We start from the raw sequence: 18534 nt of genomic DNA, 5'->3' as shown, positions 1-18534 counted from the left end.
TTTCAGTCCATAAAAAAATGATATACTATTTAAACATAAAAATTTTTATTTCTGTCTATTTATCTACAAAATTTTCTACTGGTTAACAGCACATAATACTCAAGGTTTTTTTAAACGCAGTATTTAATAAAATCAGAAAATATTTTCTAAAGATACATTATATTGTTTGAAACCTCTGTTCTTGTGTGAGGGACAGTGAACAAAGTTAAAATTTATTTTTCTAAAATACCCAAATTTAATTGACAGCAGAAATGTAAGTATTTTCTTTATTATATTATAATATATTTATCATATTTTCTTTATTGTTAGTAACATATTAAAACTATAAAAAATAAATTTCTAAAAATGCTCTTGTACTTATTCAAAGCCAACGTGGCGAGTTTGAAACTTCAATATGGTGGTAGGTGGTGTTTGTCGTTTGTATAGCCATTCTAAATTTTGAAAAACTGAGTTCAAAATTTTCTTCAGCCAGCCTACAAATTGTTAAAAAATTGTCTTTTTTTAATTTGTTTGATTTTTGAGTTTTTTAGTGATATTTATTGATTCAAGAGTGATGAATTGCATCACTTTTACAGGCGCCGCCATATTGAATTTTCAAAACTGCCACGTTGGCTATTTAAAAATACAAGTGTGCTTGTAGAGTGAAACTTGTTATTATTATAAGTTAATAAAAAATATAATTTTATAATATTACTATAAACATAATAATTATTTGTTTTTTGATGTCTTAACCCTTTAACGCCTGCGGGACATATATGTCCCACTTACAAAAAACACTGTAACTTTTTTAAATATTAATATTTTTTAAACGGGTTGGACTTGATTTCCTCAGAATCGGTCCAGGTATCCAAAAAAAAATTAAAGTAAACAATAAATTTTTTTTTTTAATATAAAAAAATAATAAAATGTTTATGCAAATCGGAAAAATTGTTTTAAAAAGCTCATGTACAGACGCTGAAGTCAAAAAAATTTTTTGAAGCTCACTATGTGAAGTGTTTTGAACCACTGAATACAAATATCGTCGCCATTTTGAAAAATTCACAAAAATTTAAAAATGGCGTATTAAAGATGGCGCACACTTCGAAGCAAAATTGTCTTACATTATCCGAACATTAAAAAATTAATAAAAAGAAAGAAAACGTTCCGTAAAGGGTTTTCGGAGTCGCTGATTACGAATTTGATGTCAAATTGACATTTTGACAGTTGAAAGCTGTCAAAACAATTGTCAACTTTTGTAAAACAGATTTATTTTGTATAAAAAAGATTCCAAAAGAGTTTTCGGGGTCGCTGATTACGAATTTGATGTCAGATTGACAATTTGACAGTTGACAGCTGTTAAACAAACTGTCAGCTTTTATAAGACTGATTTCTCTTTAATAAAAGTGACGGAAAAAGATTTTTAGGGTCGCATATTTCGAATTTGAACTCAAATTGATGATTTAACAGTTGACATTTTTGATATAATTGTCAATTTTATAGAAAGTAATTTGGTTTATTTAAAAATGTCCGTAAAAGGGTTTTTACATTGCTGATTACGAGTTTGATATCCAATTGACAATACGCAGACAATACTCGCATAATAACAAAGAAAAAAATAATAATTTCGTTTGTGAACAGTATTCCACATCACCTTCGAGGTTCCGATAAAGATGCGTTAGATTTTTTTGGTAAATCTTTGCCTGTAGCCCTATTTTAACACAACTATTGTAATAATTATAACTCGTATAATTTTTGCTGATTTTATAGACACTTTTGCATAAATAAAATTAGTTATTTTAAAAATTGACAGTTGGTTTGATTGCTTCCAACTGTTAAATTGTCAATTTCACATCAAATTCGTAATCAGCGACCCCGAAAACCCTTTCAGAGTCTTTTTTTTATAAAAAGTAAACCAGTTTTACAAAAGTTGACAGTTGGTTTGACAGCTGTCAACTGTCAATTTGACATCAAATTCGTAATCAGCGACCCCGAAAACCCTTTACGGAGTCTTTTTTATAAAAAATAAATCAGTAATGCGAAAGTTGACAGTTCGTTTGACAGCTGTCAACTGTAAAATTGTCAATTTCACATCAAATTCGTAATCAGCGACCCCGAAAACCTTTTTAGAGTCTTTTTTTATAAAAAATAAATCAGTTTTACAAAAGTTGACAGTTGTTTTGACAGCTGTCAACTGTCAAAATGTCAATTTGACATCAAATTCGTAATCAGCGACCCCGAAAACCCTTTACGGAGTCTTTTTTATAAAAAATAAATCAGTAATGCGAAAGTTGACAGTTCGTTTGACAGCTGTCAACTGTAAAATTGTCAATTTCACATCAAATTCGTAATCAGCGACCCCGAAAACCTTTTTAGAGTCTTTTTTTATAAAAAATAAACCAGTTTTACAAAAGTTGACAGTTCGTTTGACAGCTGTCAACTGTCAAAATGTCAATTTGACATCAAATTCGTAATCAGCGACCCCGAAAACCCTTTACGGAGTCTTTTTTATAAAAAATAAATCAGTAATGCGAAAGTTGACAGTTCGTTTGACAGCTGTCAACTGTAAAATTGTCAATTTCACATCAAATTCGTAATCAGCGACCCCGAAAACCCTTTTAGAGTCTTTTTTTATAAAAAATAAATCAGTTTTACAAAAGTTGACAGTTGTTTTGACAGCTGTCAACTGTCAAAATGTCAATTTGACATCAAATTCGTAATCAGCGCCCCCGAAAACCTTAGGAATGGCATCTTATTAGTTTATATCTTTTCTATGTTTTTCTCGGGTGTTAAAGGGTTAAAAAATATAGTCACGAAATCACAAAAAACAAAACACAAAATTTACGACAAATGATGTAGTTAGCAATTTATTTGGGGTTCTTTTGTACCCTCAGTTGTAATGAACTTTCAACTTGGGAGTGTCACTCTCAGTAATGAAATTTAATTATAATAGTAATTTTAAATAAAAATTGAAATAAGTAAAATAATGAAAATATAAAAATAAAAAAAATTAAAATAGTATTTTAAACAGAAAATAATTTTGCACTACCGTTGGAAATTAACGGTACGGATCCAGGCGCATGGCCCCAAAAACATACGAAACTTTAAATCATGATTTTTCTGTAAAAACAAATGTCAGAAAATTAAAAAAAAATTTCTTTCATCGTCATTTTAAAACAGCCGTCTTTAACGTTTTTTAAAGTACAGTTTACAATATTAAGGTTTAGGTATTGCGCCCTATTGAAAAAGAACGACCGTAAATACGGGCGTAAATATGACCGTAAATACGACCCTAAAAAATACAGCTGTATTTATGCCCGTATTTAGGGTCGTATTTACGGTCATGAATACTATTTTTTTCCATATATATTAAATATAATATTGCACTAAAATAATATATTTTTAGATGAGTATTAAAATATTTATTCTTAATTAATTTGAAATTTTTAAATGTTAAAGTAAAAAAAAACCCACAGCACCGAAACTTTTCTAAAAATTTATTAAATATTTACTTGCAATATTCGTCATATTTAACTGAAAAGTTTAGTGAAAAATGTGTAAAGATTTAAATGTCCCGATTAAATAAATGTTTAGCGCGAAGCTTTCCTGAAGATTTCCTGAACATGAAATTAAATTTTCGCATAATTATAATTATAATTATGCGATGATTTTATTGAAATGTTGAATATTTCAAGTAAATATTTAAGAAATTTTTAGGAAAGTTTCGATGCTGTGGGGGAAATGGAAAATGAAAAAAAAAACAATTTAAGGGGAAAAAAAAAATTTTACAAATTCTTAAATAAATTATTTATTACATGTAAAAGAAATTTTTTAAATAAATTTCATAGTTATTTTAATAATATATACTAAAAAGCCTTCTTTTTGCCTGTTTTGAACTGGAATGTCCCCTTAAGGATATAGTTAGGAATAAGAATAGTATTATTTAACATTAGTAGAAGATGATGTATTATTAGTATTATAATTATATTATAATAATTATTATTTAAATATAAAAATATAACACAAACAAATATATATCACTTTATTTTATTTACAGCTCAACAAAAATACACGTAATCCAATTTTTGTAATTGTTATGGTATTATGAATAGAAACATGTTAAAATTTTCATTTTTCAAACTTTAGCAGATTTTTTAACAACTGGCATCTGTCAATTTTTTTGACATCGTCCGGCATGTTAAAAACCATTAGAATACATAGTAGAGGCACATGTTTAGTCTTAACATAAAAATTAATTCTTAAATTGCAATTATTTTAAGTAATTAAATATTTCCAGTAAATTTTAACAAAAATCAAAATGTACAACGATATTTGTAATAAAGGACCCACTTTCTCTTTTATTATTTTTCAACTATTTGTACAGCAGATGTTTTTACTCAATATGCTCTTTCTTATAATTGTCAAAAAATCTATGTACTTGGGAATTTCCACAAGTTTAAAAAGTATTTTAAATGTGTCGAGTTTATTACGATAATCCTTCTTAAAGTCTTTTCGATTCACAACTATATTGAGGGTAAGAGATTAGGATACGAGTTAGGCGCAACCGCCCATACCTATACTTATGACTCATTATGTGCAAATTTCGATCTATGAATATTCCCCCTCTTTTTAAAATTGTATCTTCGTAAATTATCGGAAAGGTTCGGGTTTTTGAAATCTTCGACATCAGGTTTCCTTTAGTCAAAACCAAAAAGGAAAATCACTATATTTCTGACCTTAATCAGAAGTTGAGCTCTCTCAAAAATGGCCAACTTCTCTTTTTGTACTGCGCAAAGTTATTCTCACAGATTTTAAATTGTTAAAGATTGTATGTTGTTTTTTCGTGAATAAATAAATATGTTTATTGTGTATTTGAAAATTAAATATATAAAATTTTATTTCATTAAAACCATACACAGTTTCCACTACTGAACAAATGAAATTATTGAGAAATGGAAAAGTAATAATATAATGATTACAAATAAAATGCACTTATAATCCGTCCCGTCACGTATTTATTAAAAAGAAAAGAACACTTTTACACAATTAAATTTTTTGTAATTTCACTTTTTCAAAGATTACTATTAAAAACACAAAACAAAGTTTTTGTAAAAACCGACGCGAATCACAACACCGCGAGTAAACACTGTTGTTAAAGAGGTTAGGTATACAGAGCTGGGAAGCTACTATTACGATGCATACATTTACTCTAAAGTAACTTCCCATCGCTGTATACCTAACCTTTTTAACAACAGTGTTTACTCGTGGTGTTGTGATTCGTGTCGGTTCATTATAACTTTGTTTTGTGTTTTTTTAATAATATATAATCTTTGAAAAAGTGAAATTATAAAAAAGTTAATTGTGTAAAAGTGTTCTTTTCTTTTTAATAAATACGTGACGCGACGGATTATAAGTGCATTTTATTTGTAATCATTATGTTATTACTTTTCCATTTCTCAACAATTTCATTTGTGCCTATGTATTCTAATGGTTTTTGATGTGCTGGACACATATGTGATGTCAAAAAAAATTGACAGATGCCAGTTGTTAAAAAATCTGCCAAAGTTTGAAAAATGAAAATTTTAACATGTTTTCTATTCATAACTATATTTTTTAGGAAAATTGGATTACGTGTATTTTTTTTGCTGTGAATAAATAAATACGACTGTATTATTTAGAACCGTTTCAATTACACCTCAATAGGGTATTGAGGCTCGTATTTATTCCCGTTTTTAGGGTCGTATTTACGGTCATATTTACGCCCGTATTAACGGTCGTTTTTTTTAGTAGAGCGGACGTGATTTTTCTATAGTTAGCAGCTTATATTTCAACTGGCAATATTAGAAAAATATATTTCTTTGACAAAAAAAACAGTAAAAATGTAGTATTTTTTTTTATAAAAAAAAATGTCCACAACTTTTTTAAATGCTTTAAATCATTGGAATTTTTTCATTATTTCTGCATATTTTAGAAAAAAGAAAATTAAACTTTAAATAAATTCAATACAATATTACTGTGTTTCAACTTAGAAAACATTGTAAAAGAAATGTCGTTATTATTAGTTTTTAAAAATTCAAAATGGCGGATATAATATGGTGGGTGTCAAAATTAAAAATTAATCGGATTCTCTTAAAACTTGTTATTCGAGGGTTTTCGGGGTCGCTGATTACGAAATTGATGTTAGTTTTTTAAAATTCAAAATGCCGGATATAAAATAATATGGCGGCGGTCAAAATTTGTATTTAACCTGATTCGCTTGAAACTTTTTACTTGTGGGTTTTTGTGATCGCTGATTACGAATCTGATGTTAAGTTTTCAAAATTCAAAATAGCGATGCAAACAACTGAAAAGTTCTGAACGCAATTCGTCTAGAAGTAGTCATATACGTATCATAGTGTGTCTAGCCACAGAACACTTTTTGTACAGTTTAACGGGTTGTTTTAGCTTCTTTTTAGTTATCATTTAAATGAAAATGTGTCAAAATAAAAAAGAACCTATTTACACTTATTGCAAAAGATATTTATGTCTCTTAGTAATAATTAAAGAATTATATTGGAAAGAGAGAAAAGAATTTTTCGAATGGTAATTAAATATTACATTTTTCTTGATTAATTATTGAATCAAATCAAATATGTAAGGTTCACTAATTTTCATGAATGCAATAGAATAATTTTTAAGTATTCAACTAACATCAGGTTCGTAATCAGCGGCTCCCAAAAACCTCCGAGTAACAAGTTTCAAGCTAATCCAATCTGTTTTTAATTTTGACAGCCGCCATATTGGATCCGCCATTTAAAATTTTAAAAAACTAACATTAATGACGTAATTAGCAAGCACGAAAACCCTCGTGTAATAAGATTCAAACAGCCATTAATTCATTAATCTAAAAAAAATCCAAAAATTTAACCTCAAAATTTGTAAATCAAAAAAATTCTTGTTTTCAAGTCGTAGTATCACTGCCTTATCTTTTTAGGGTGTCTGAAGCTGAGTCTAAAGTTTATTTAACCTCATCACGACAGGGTTTTGAAATAACCTCAAAGAATATCCAAAAAAAATTGACCCTAAAATTTTTAAATAAAAAAAATTTTTTTATTTTAACGTCTCACTATCACTACCTTATGTTTTTGGGGTTGATGAACATGAATCTAAAGTCTATTTAACCCCATCACGCCAGAGTTTTGAGATAATCACAAAAAATCCAAAAATTTTACCCCAAAATTTGTAAATTAAAAATCTTGGTTTCAAAATTTTAGGGTCAATTTTATTGATTTTTTTGACTTCAGATTCAGCTTCATACACCCAAACAGCATAAGGCAGTGATACTAAGACTTGAAAATAAGAAATTTTCTTGATTTACAAATTTTAAGGTCAAATTTTTGGATTGTTTTCAAGTTATCTTAATATCCTGGCGTGATAATTTAAGATAATTTAAGTTAAAATTTTTTTCTGAGATGCATTTTTAATCAATTTTGATAATCAAAAAGAAATTTTTTAAATAAATTATTTTTTTTCATCGATTTAAAAATAGAGTTCAAAATAGCAGGTTGACTCACTTTATGGCTTGCAGGTTGTCCCATCTCTTTTTTTTCGCTTATTTGCACTAAAATGACATTGTTATGATTTTTTAATGTTCAGAATGATTATCAAGCCAAAAATGAAGTGTATTTATTACATTTTAGTTTTTCGTTTGATTTTCAATTGAGAAAAAATTTTTATTTTTCAACAATTTTTTTTATTTAAAAAAAAATTTAAATTATTGTGTTCAGAAACATTAAATGTATGTGAAATTTAATAAATTTTCATGAATTTATTTGATTTTCTCCATATTATTATCAATTTTTCAAGGTGGGTCAACCTGCAAAGCCTAAATTTTGAAACGTTGATTTTACATCATTTTTAAAATTTGATATAAAAATTTTATTTATAACCAACCTAAATAATAACGTAAAGCAAAGCAGAATTTAATGAGAGTGAAAATCTAGCTCTAAAATCTTACTTCATATTTTTTAATTAAAAATATGCAATTACGTTATTTAGGAATTTCTAAGGAAAAAGTTCGAAGATCATAAAATTTAAAAATTCCATAAATTAGTCAATATGCAAAAGAATGCCACTATCTCTTTCAGTACATAAAAAAATAATATACTATTTAAACATAAAAATTTTTATTTCTGTCTATTTATCTACAAAATTTTCTACTGGTTAACAGCACATAATACTCAAGGTTTTTTTAAACGCAGTATTTAATAAAATCAGAAAATATTTTCCAAAGATACATTATATTGTTTGAAACCTCTGTTCTTGTATGAGGGACATTGAAAAAAGTTATAATTCATTTTTCTAAAGAACCCAAATTTAATTGACAGCATAACTGTGAGTGTTAACTTTGTTGTTATAGTAACATCTTAAAACTACTTATAAAAAAGAAATTTCTAAAAATACTCTTGTACTTTCAAAGCCAGCGTGGCGAGTTTGAAACTTCAATATGGCGGTAAATTGTCGAAGTATTGCAATGTATTACTCTCAAATGAATAAATAATATAACTAATAAAATTTTAATCGACATTTTGGATTCGACATTTTAACTTTTTAAAAACTGATTGAATAATTTTTTTAGCATGCCTAAAAATGGTTACAAAATTATTTTTAATTTCAATTTGATGAAGAGTGATCAATTTTATCACTTTTAAAAGCGCCGCCATATTGAATTTTTAAAGTCGCCACGTTGGCTTTAAAAGTACAAGACTGTTTTTAGTTTGACAATTATTATTATATAAATTAATTGATAATAAATATAATATTATTATAAACATAATAATAATTATAATATTATTATAAATTTAATTATAAACATTGAATTATTTAATTCATAAAATATCTTCGTTATACTGTCCAACATTGAATGAGTAATAAACGACCCTTAAAACCCCAGAGAAATAGATTTCAAGCAAATTAAATCGAATTTTAAATAGTCGTCAGCCATATTAGATCCACCTTTTTAACTCTTTAAAGGTCTGATTTTATCTTTTCTAATAGACTAAATTTTTTTAAAAAAGCAGCAAAACTCATGAAAATTACTATATATGAGTTTTTTGGATCAGTAATTGCGAATTTGATGTAATTTAATTTTTTAAATTATTCGGCGACCCCAAAACCCCTTAAGAAATTTTAAACAAATTCGCCCAATATTTTAAATTTTGGGTCGCCATGTTGCAGTATCTATTTTTAAATTTTTAAATCTGAAATCAAATTCATATTTAGCGATAAATCGATTGGGACATCCAGTCGGCCTCAAAGGGTTTATTCTTAAAATGGCCTCATATTTGTAATCAGCGACCTGGAATACCCCCAAGTAATAAATTTCATCCCAATCCGATTAACTTTTTATTTTGTGTCGTCCATCATATTGGATCCGCCATTAAAAGTTCTTTTAAACACTGACCTCATTTGTTATCTGCGATCCCAAAAACCTCTAAGTAACAAATTTACTTTAAATTTCAAACAAATCCAATTGCATTTTACATTTATCATCCGACATTTTTAGTTTTAAAAAACTGACACTGAATTTGTAAAAAAATCCTGAAAACTATAAGAAACATGGCCCTTTTTTTGACCTGCTATTATTGTTGTTGTTCACTGATATATTAAATTAAGATGTTTCTGACATAATAAGATAAGATGCTTGTCAATTGAATGATGCTTCAAAAATGTAAGGGACGAAAACATAAGATACATAAAGTGTTTTACATATTTGCGCACAGTTAAATCTTATACAAACAATATGAAAACGAATACTAAATCGTAATTTGTTTTAATTTTAATACCGAAATCATTAAGACAACTACAAAAGTAGAAAAACATAGAACTTATCCGCTGGCGTCATTAAATGAAGCGAGTAGTTCGGTAGCGTGGATTAGAAATCTGGCGTGAAGTTGAAAGAGTGCTGTGGGAAGGTTTATCACAGAATAATAATAATTCTTACGTTTTGTTTAATTTCGCCCACGACTTTCGATGACTTTGAGTTAATATTTTACCGTCCTGTTGACGTTCCTCTGAATGTCGCAAGACTTCATCATCTTAGCAACCTCCAACTCCATTTTGTCGAGACAAGTCGCCTCCTCCTTTCTGAGCCTCAAGCATATCTCGCGAGTCTCTTCTATCGCATCGTCGTCTACTTCTAAGTGGATAGCGCTATATGCGGTTTTTCCGCTACTGCAACTTGACACACTCAGAAGACTCGAAGCGCTTCCTTCTCTCTTTCTTTCTCCTTCCACGATATTCTGTGTATTCAACCTTTCCACGACCAACCGTGGCACTGCAAGAAATTGTGCGCCCCCACAATCCGCGCGCACTTGAGCATCAGTCCTGGGATCGATGGTAAGATTTCCCGTTTCCGGCCTGCTCACATGGGGTACCTTCTTTGAATTTTGTGAATCCATTCTTTCTTGCTGTTTACCGAACATATCCATGATGCCTTCCCAGCACATCAAAGACATCAATGATGTATTAGGATTATGGGTATAAAATAAAATAAGAAACAATATTATATCTTAATTTCTGCTTTTATTGAATTCGCACTTGGAAGATGCATGTAATCTTTACTCTACGCTTGATCGGTTAAGACTAATATGAAAATCAAAGGACCAGACAAAACTGAATCATATAAGCCTAATACTAATGCAATATAGTCTTTGTTCAAAAATGGTTTACAAATTTTGATAGCCGTCCGCCATCCTGTCGCCTCATGATATAAACAGTTTAAATAGAAAACTTATACGATCTTATATTACATTTCTAAGTAAGATTGATTTTTGATAACTAATTATTTTACAAAAACCAACATGATGTTCGGCAGCGGACAACCAGCGGCGGTTTAATCTTTCGGTCAAATTCGTCTTCCGTCTCTATCTTTTCCCCATTATTTTAAAAATTAAGGATTAAATATGTCTACACGAGTCCAGGTTTTGAACCATGATAGACACCATGTTATCGACGTTGATTTCAAAGCCAACTGCCGCAAACATGGCCCTTCTATCATGGTTCGCCCTATTTTCTTTGCGTCCTAAAAAAAGTCTTCTTTGCTTCCTCTAAGGCAGTTCTGAAGACTTTGCTTCTTCGCACTTAAAGCACGCAGCTGACCTATCTACCGATTTACAATCTTTGTCTATATGGCCCTAGCCAAGGCACCTATGATACCTTGTGACCATAACTCTTTTCCTCACTGGACAAGACAAAAAGCCTACCCTTATGTGGCCGAGACGTTCCAGATTCTCTGCATCTTTCTGTGTGGTTACTACAATAATAAGCTTAACTCCTGGACATCTGTTGGCTCTGAAAGACAATCTAGATCGCGGATCTCCAAAGTAGTTGGCCGACCCACAATCTGCACCTTACCCATGTCACCAATCAGCCTTGTCACCTCATTGGTGAAAGTCTCCTTATCAGAAGAACCTCTAAGTTTGATAAAGAGGTCCCCCTTCTTGGTAGGTAGAGCTTCTATACAAATTGTATTGCTTTTTTCTGGGTTCACATCCTTACGGATCTTTTCCAGAACTGCTGCGAACGTCGAACCTTCAGCCACCTTAACGATCATTTATGACCTCTTTTGTGGCCTTCCTTCTTTCTGTATTTTGTCCTTTGGATTTTTTGGAGGTCCTTCATTCTTCTTCTTCTTTTAGTTTTTATTCAACTCAGGACTGTTCCTCTTCCGCTTCTGACCTTCCAAGACGACATTTCTTAACACTACAACGTTTAAGCGGTCGCGTCTAACTCTTCGATCTTGTCTTGATTTCTCTGACCATACTAATTGTTGACAGCACCTCTCATCTACTTTTTTGCAGCTGCGTCTTTCTCCTTAATCTCCTGTATAAGCGTTGTTATGCTTTTCAGTCCGTCCTTAATCGTCATATTGAAGTTTTTCTGGACATCACAGGACTTCAGCTTGTTACTGGCCTCTTCCTCTGTTCTTTTAATGCAAGCTGCTTCCTTCTCCCGCAGTCTTATAGCTTGGTCTCTATCTTTATTGCAGCAAGCAATGTCATTAGCCGAAGCATTACTGAAGACAGAAATTCAGCTAGCTTGACTTGTAACGCTGCTCGTACTTCCTCGTCAATCTACTCTTTCCAAGACAATTCTTGGTACCACCAACGCGTTGTTGCTCTCCTGAATCCTTAGGCAACTGGCCACCGTCCTCACGCTAGGCGCTTGACGATCGGAACCAATGAGGGATTTAGCCGAAGCATTACTCCGCAGGTTCTCTTCCCTGTTTTTACAATCGCTCATACTTGATGTTTATCCCGTATCGAGAGACTATCGGGCAAGATGGACCCTGAACAGCCTCCGTTAGTAACATAGACGTTAGCATTGCCAAAGCATTAATGTAACGTCTATGATATCCAAGGGCACGTGAACGTTGTTCAGTCGGACGTGGAGGTCGATGTATCTCTCCAAGATAGCAGGAACTTTTCGTGGAGGGAATGCATCCTGGTATCTCTTCACAGAGGTTTTTTAATCAAATTTGTTTAAAAAACCTTGAGCATTATATGCTGTAAACCAGTAGGAAATTTTGTAGTTAAATCGACAAGAATAAAAATTTTTATGTTTGAATAGTATATAATTTTTTTATGTCCTGAAAGAGATAGTGTCCATTTTTTTGCATATTGACTAATCTCTGAAGTTTTCAAATTTTATGACCTTTGAATTTTTTGCTAAGAATTGCCTAAATAACAAAAATAATTATATTACATAATTACATATTTCTAATTAGAAAAAAAGTTTTAGGAACGTATCTAGAACAAAACGTTTCCGTGCTCAGTACTCGAGTCACTAATTACAAAACTGAAGTCAATTAGCGAAAATTGAAAATGGCGGATTCAATATTTTTGGGGTAGCTGATTACGAAAATGAAAATAGATTTTGATGATTCAAAATGGTGAAATAAAAATAAAAGACGCTAATATCCCTCTGGGCACGGAAACGTCTTTATTCTAGAAACGTTCCTAAAACTTTTTTTCTAATTATCATAAAATTTAAAAATTTCAGAGATTGGTCAATATGGAAAAAAATGACACTATCTCTTTCAGGACATAAAAAATTATATACTATTTAAACATAAAATTTTTTATTCTTGTCGATTTATCTACAAAATTTTCTACTGGTTAACAGCACATAATGCTTAAGGTTTTTTAAACGTAGCTTTTAATAAAATAAAAAAAAATAAAATTTAATCAAATTTAATCAAATTGAGGGAAATTGAAAAAGTTATAATTCGTTTTTCTAAAAGACCTGAATTTAATTGACAGAATAACAGTAAGTATTTAAGGGGGAGTGACCCCTTTGAGGTGTCTTTTGAACCTGTTTTTCATGAATTTTTATAAAACACAGGAATAAAGTAAACAAAATTTGGATTTGAGAGCTTTTTTTTACTAACTTTTTAAGTTTAAGAAAATATATTTGTACTTAAAATAAGTTTTAATTTAAGAAAATCATTAAATAGAATAGAAAGTATGACTTTTTATTTTATTTAACTTTTTTATTTAAATTTTTTAATGTAAAATCTCTTATTATATTAGGTTGCTTATTAACAGGAAAATAAATTCTTTAAGACGAGAAATTAAAAACATATGTTCTTTAATTAAAATTTAAAACAAATTCTTAATTAAAATGTTATAATTAAAACTTAAAGATAAAAAATTCATATTGGTCTGTCAATTTAAAAAATAATTAATAGAAGAAATATAAGTACCTAAGTACAAATAAATTAAATTTCAAATAATTTTTAAACAATTACTCGTTAGAAATTTGTTTATAAAAATTAATTGAATTTAATGGAAATAAATTTAAAGAATTTTATTTTTTTACTATTCCAGTAAAAAGAAAGTATTGAGTAGAGCCGTTAGGAATTTTTAGTAGCTCTGAGCCAATACGGATTTGTGTAAAAACCGTATTGGGAAGTTTGACTCAATCTTTTTTCCGTCCACTGAATACGGTCCTCTTTTAACCCTCTGCTGATGCTAACTTATCCCCACTCTATAGCCAAAGAACGTAACTCCCATAGTCCCCACCAGGCGTCCAGAATGACGATTTTTGACGATAACGGTCGTTAGCATCAGCAGAGAGTTAACATTAAAAAATTAAGATCATATGAACAGTGTACACGTCATGAATTGAAAGCACAATATTGTCCTGGTATATAAAAATGACGATTTCGAAACGAAACAGTGAAAAATTATTAAAAAGTAAAATTTGGTAAAATCAAAATTTGACAGACGCGACTGAATTTACCATATATGAATTAATGAAAAACATAATGTTTAAATGGATTAATGGGAATCTACTGTACCGACTTCACTGATTCTTAAGGTAAATGTAGTCGCTCTATGATCTTAATTTCAATGCTAAAAGAGGAGAGTATTCAGTGGGCGAAAAAAAGATTGAGTCAAACGTCCCAATATGGTTTTTACACAAATCCGTATTGGCTCAGAGTTAGGGTACGGTCCCATGTTGAGCTGAAAACACAATGCAAAGCAGAATTTCGTGAGAGTAGAAAGGATAGTGATATCTGACTATCTCTCTTGCACTCACGAAATTCTGCTTTGCATTGTGTTTTCTGCTCAGCATGGGACTGTACCCTTACTGACAATTTTTTTTAAAATTAAAAACCTATGATCATAGCACTCTCAAAATGAACCTCAAAAATACGCTAAATCATGTACAGTCGTCCTCAGAAATGCCTTCTGTCCGGGAAGGCACTAATTTGATGTGCTTTGCACACTTTCTATATTCTTTATAGTTCGTGTCAATAATTCCAACGGAATTCTGCTTTTCTATTGGCTGATTTTTTAGACAATATAGAAGGTAAGAAAACTTCGTGGAATTATTGCCTTCCTTGGCGGAAGATATTTCTGAGCACGACTGTACATGCAGAAAAGTGGTTGAATAATAAATCCAATTTTTATTGCATAGAAAAAAATCTGAAATTTTATATGAACAAACGCCGTTGCTCACAAAGACAGTTTTAAATTTATGCTTATTAGCGCCTATGCAGAATAGAACAGCAAGACGACCGCCAGAGACAACTATAACTCTATCCTATTGTAACTAGTACTAACGTTTCCGTTTGCAACTCTCTGAAGGTCATCTTACTATTCTATTCTGGTGAAGCCTTTAGTCATTAGATTCTCTTAGTTGGATGTAGTTTCCAACGTGTTGGATATAATACCTAACTGACAATAGTAATACAAAAATAATTAACAGATATTATATTTAAATATGCAATACGTTATTTCCCACTGTGAATTGTACAACATAATCATAATTTTTCAAAATATTATAAAATTAAAACTGAGTTACCATTTTTATTTTTCAGTAATAATTTCCAACGCCATTTGAAAATCTTTCTTTAGATAAAGATTACTCATCAATCATGATTAGAATAGCAATAATCTTTATGCTATCTTCACTGACTAATTGTGATAACCATAAAGATTACAAATTGGATTTGAGTACAGTATATAATTCTCTCTTAGAAGTGAATTTGTATATGAGCAGACAAATTATGGAAAATGATTCGGCAATTTTCTTTGGTAACACAAAAAGTGGAAGAAGTACACTAATTAATTACATAATGGGCAATGAATTAATTGGTGTAAGGCAGTCGATATATAATCCAATAGAAATAATAGCAAGAAATGAATCCATTGGACCAAAAATTGGAAGAGGATCATTAACAGAGACTTCAATCCCCTCAAGTTGGACTTCGAAATTATTACCTAATTTGACTCTCTGGGACACTCCTCCGTTTGACGACAATAGAGGAGCAGTACGTGACATTACTAATTCCTTTTATTTGTATAATCTGGTGAGAAAGGTTAAATCTCTAAAAATAATTCTAGTTGTTGACATTAACGATATTACACAAGATAATACTCAACAGTTTATGTCTCTTATCACATCAGTTGAAACTCTTTTTGGTAATGGGTTTAAAAACTATTTTAATAGTACAACAGTCATTTTTACAAAAGTACCTACCACTACTTATGATGACCAACCAATTGATAATGAATACATAAATTATCATTTACAAAATCATTTGTTACTCGACACAGGATTGAAATGGTCCGAAGTTTTGAAAAGATTTATAGAATTTATAATACATAATAAAGACCGAGTTGCACTTTTCAAGAAATTAAATCATCCAGATAATGTAACTAAGGATATCGATGATAATATATTTCCGGCTATTCGTAACTCTGAAAGCATAAATAGTAGTTCTCTTCAAAACGTACGTCCAAGAATATCAGCTGCTTCTATGCTAGAACTGTTTAAAACCAAGCAGACATTGCAGACAAGGTTAATTGTTGAAGGTACAGAAAAATTACTGTTAAAGAAATTAAAGAACACGATGGATGTTTTGGATAAATTAAACAATAAGATAGATAAAAATAACATAACTGCAATAAAGACAAATTTAACAGAAGATTTGATTAAACTTACTGAGTCTTTGACTTATGAAAATAATATAACAAAAAAAGTAGATAGCTTCATTGCCATTGATTCTGACCTTAATGTGACTGAAAAGGAGAATTTGAAAAGAAATGTAGAACTAATACAAAAAGTTGCAGACCTCTTAAATGTTACTATAAGTAAAGCATTAGAGTTTACTGTGGACTCTTATTTGTTAACCTTAAGCCTAAAATATCAAGCAGCGATTTCACTAGTTGATGTAAAATTAGGCATTATATCAGAACAAGAATTTTTGGATAGAAAGAAAGAAGAAGATAAGCTAGCTCAAAATATTAGTATAGCAAAAGAACAATTAAATGAATTGGATAATACTAATAACAAAAGTGTATGGGATATAATAATTGAAAACATTAGTGATTTCTTTAGAGAAATAAAATCATGGTTTACTTCTAAAGAAAGCAAGTAAAAGGGACACACCATTCTGAAATAAGTGACTGGAAAAGCGAATGTGAAAGTTAACAACTCCATTATGAAGCTTTTCTGTATTGAATTAGCTGGAAGACAGTTATCATCAGAGGTTCTCACTACTTACGAATCTGAAATTATATTTTAAAATTTTAGAGTAGCAAAATGGGTTGGCAAACCCAATAATAATGGGTATGGCAAACATACTAAAATGTAGGAATTAAATAATATTTAATAAGATATTATATTATAATATCTTGAAATATTTTACATGTTCGTAACATTTGCTTGAAACTCATTTGTCGAGTGTATTTGGATTCGCTGATTACGTATCTGGCTGCAAAAGGTTTTTTAATTTGACAAATATATTATAACGAATGTTTAATTCATTATGCGTAAAACACTCCAGTCACAGTTTTCAAGCAAATTGAATTGATCTTCAATTTCTTTAGACGTCCAAAAGACGTCTTTAAGACACAGTATTTAAGCTTAATATTAATGCTATATTTTCTCGGAATATTGAAGATTATTGATTATTGATTATTGATTATTATAATTATTACAATATAATTTTATATAATAATAATGTATAGTAATTTATTATATGTTTGTAATTAATTATTATATTTTATTATATTATAACATTACCAGGCAATGATTCACCATATAGAATTCAAATGTTGTGCCATTTGGGTATAACTATAATTACTCTCCCTATGTATGGAGTTTGATTAAGAAGCTCTAATTTTTTATCGTAAAATATTCGTACAATATTCATTTTCATATAATACGTGTAGAATAAACAATTTTTGAAATTTCTAGCAGCGCAAAGTTTGGAACACAATCTAATATCAACATTTGCTGGTTTAAAAATAAATGTTTTTAAATCATTCAGATCCAAGAAGCTTCTAAGATAAATACATTTTGCAGTAATAATTTTAATGGAATTTTAATAAGACTTTGTATGAATACAATTTATATTCTGCTTATAGATTTTGCATTTATTATTGTAAAGTTTATTTTTCTTAAGCCTGGTGTGTTTTAGCGTGAATAATGAGCAACAAATAGAATTCATAAATGTGTTTTACTACTCAAAATTTAAAGCAGTTTCTTATATGCTTTTATAAAGTTTCAGTTTCTATTGTATAATATATAATATTAAAAACGTTGTATTTACGTTCTTAAAACTTAATCTTGAAATGTGTGTGTGTAATAAAATTATTTTTAATTGTAGTAAAAAGTTTACCAATCAAATTGAGATTATTATTTATACCTTTCATTTTAACTTAAAAATTTTGACAACAAAAAAGAGACAAAAAAGAAGAGTTGCAATTTTGCTGCAGCTTGTGAAAAAAGTTTTCTTAAGTTCAAAAAATTTTATATAATCTATTTATTCTTCTAATATTTTCGAATTGATATTTGTGGAGATAGCTACATTTTATTTAATATTTCTATTGAACTGTAGAACTATTTCCATTACTCAAAATTATTTATTTCTACTGAACTTTAGATAACTATTTACATTACTCGAAATTATTCAGTGCTCGTGTAGTTGTTGCTTAACTGATATAGTATATAATATTAAAAAATTTACATTTAATTGACCATATTAAATATTGACCATATTGA

The 18534-nt window shown here is 29.5% G+C and overlaps 2 protein-coding genes across 3 annotated transcripts in view; both read left to right on the top strand.

Moving 5' to 3' along the window:
* LOC122502682 (trypsin-3-like) overlaps nt 1–18534 on the top strand; it is a 34720-nt gene that overhangs the window by 2644 nt on the left and 13542 nt on the right. The gene's annotated exons all lie outside the window — the stretch shown is intronic.
* On the top strand, nt 111–18159 carry LOC122502679. Of its 2 annotated transcripts, none has more exons than XM_043612842.1 (2): nt 111–253; nt 15344–18159. In XM_043612842.1, the coding sequence occupies exon 2, from the start codon at nt 15401–15403 to the stop codon at nt 16904–16906; it is 1506 nt and encodes a 501-aa protein (XP_043468777.1). In that variant the 5' UTR covers nt 111–253; nt 15344–15400; the 3' UTR covers nt 16907–18159. The 2 variants fall into 2 exon arrangements, with proteins under 2 accessions (XP_043468777.1, XP_043468776.1); XM_043612841.1 differs by lacking the exon at nt 111–253 and adding an exon at nt 8195–8349.

Source organism: Leptopilina heterotoma, unplaced genomic scaffold, assembly GCF_015476425.1.
Source record: "Leptopilina heterotoma isolate Lh14 unplaced genomic scaffold, ASM1547642v1 Lhet_235, whole genome shotgun sequence".
In the NCBI taxonomy this organism is placed as follows: Eukaryota; Metazoa; Arthropoda; class Insecta; order Hymenoptera; family Figitidae; genus Leptopilina; species Leptopilina heterotoma.
The sequence above is the reverse complement of the archived record's forward strand: the minus strand, read 5'-3'. Positions and strand labels throughout refer to the sequence as shown.

Bases quoted from the DNA above. Each gene is read 5' to 3' on its own strand.
- LOC122502679 (XM_043612842.1), top strand. From the start codon at position 15,401: ATGATTAGAATAGCAATAATCTTTATGCTATCTTCACTGACTAATTGT.